At 63.8% G+C, this 1,340-nt stretch overlaps 1 protein-coding gene across 1 annotated transcript in view; it reads right to left on the bottom strand.

The window, feature by feature from the left end:
• Positions 1 to 30: 30 nt before the first annotated feature.
• Positions 31 to 1,340, bottom strand: part of LOC104285149 (myosin-7-like) — a gene marked incomplete at its 3' end in the record, with an annotated part of 12,312 nt that continues 11,002 nt past the window's right edge. Inside the window, 3 exon segments of the mRNA XM_009883555.1 lie at positions 31 to 169; positions 1,007 to 1,197; positions 1,298 to 1,330. Of these exon segments, the coding sequence (XP_009881857.1) occupies positions 31 to 169; positions 1,007 to 1,197; positions 1,298 to 1,330 (363 nt within the window).

Genomic DNA, 1,340 nt, shown 5'->3' with positions numbered 1-1,340 from the left:
CGCCCCACACGGCCGCCCCAAACGTCTCACCGCCTCCTCCGCCTGACGCTTGTAGGCCTTGACCTTCAGCTGCAGTTTGTCCACCAGCTCCTGCAGCCGCAGCAGGTTCTTGCGGTCCTCCTCCCCCTGTGGGGTGGAGAGACGTGTGGGTCGCGGCTTCTCGGCCCCACTGAGGTCCCCCCGGAAGGCGGTGGGTCACGCCGAGGACCCTCTGGCCATGGGGTCCACCACGTTCTAGGTCATGCTACGGCGTGGGGCGCGGTGGCAGTGGGTGGTCTCGGTCAACTGTGTCCCTCTGGCCATGGGGTTGACCACGTTCTAGGTCACTACGGTGTGGGTGTGGAGGTGGTGGGTGGAGGATCTCACTGCCCATGGGCTCAACCACGTTCTAGGTGACGCTACGGTGTGGGGCGCGGTGGCAGTGGGTGGAGGAGGTCAACTATGTCCCTCTGGCCATGGGGTTGACCACGTTCTAGGTCACTACGGTGTGGGTGTGGAGATGGTGGGTGGATGAGGTCACCCGTGTCCATCTGGCTGTGGGGTCAGCCACGTTCTAGGTCACTCTACAGTGTGGACATAGAGGCGGTGGGTGGAAGAGGTCACCTCTCCCCCTCTGTCCATGGGGTTGACCACGTTCTAGGTCACTACGGTGTGGATGTGGAGGTGGTGGGTGGAGGATCTCACTGCCCATGGGCTCCACCACGTTCTAGGTCACCCTACACTGGACGTAGAGGCAGTGGGTGGAAGATCTCACCGGCCATGGGCTCAACCACGTTCTAGGTCACCCTACACTGGACGTAGAGGCAGCGGGTGGAAGATCTCACCGGCCATGGGCTCAACCACGTTCTAGGTCACTCTACACTGGACGTAGAGGCAGCGGGTGGAAGATCTCACCGGCCATGGGCTCAACCACGTTCTAGGTCACTCTACACTGGACGTAGAGGCAGCGGGTGGAAGATCTCACTGCCCATGGGCTCCACCACGTTCTAGGTCACCCTAGTGGGGCTTCCGGGGGTTGCCCTCCGCCGCCGCCGCCTCCCGGCGGAAGACGGATCCCTCCCGGGCACTCACATCGGTGATGGCCTTCTTGGCCTTCTCCTCGGCGTTCCTGCACTCCTGCACGGCCTCTTCCACCTCCGCCTGCAGCTGGGAGATGTCACCCTCCAGCTTCTTCTTCTGGTTGATGAGCCCGGTGTTCTGGAAGAGAAGACCCCGTGGCCCAGCGGTTCCCCCGGGCGGCGGGGGAGACGCCCTTCTAGGTGACGCGAGGCGGTGGCCTCGGCCGGGATGTCCTCACCTGGGAGTGGAGGAGCTGCACCCTCTCGCTGGCCTCCCTCAGC

This window comes from Charadrius vociferus, unplaced genomic scaffold, assembly GCF_000708025.1.
Source record: "Charadrius vociferus isolate BGI_N301 unplaced genomic scaffold, ASM70802v2 scaffold364, whole genome shotgun sequence".
NCBI lineage: Eukaryota > Metazoa > Chordata > Aves > Charadriiformes > Charadriidae > Charadrius > Charadrius vociferus.
The sequence above is the reverse complement of the archived record's forward strand: the minus strand, read 5'-3'. Positions and strand labels throughout refer to the sequence as shown.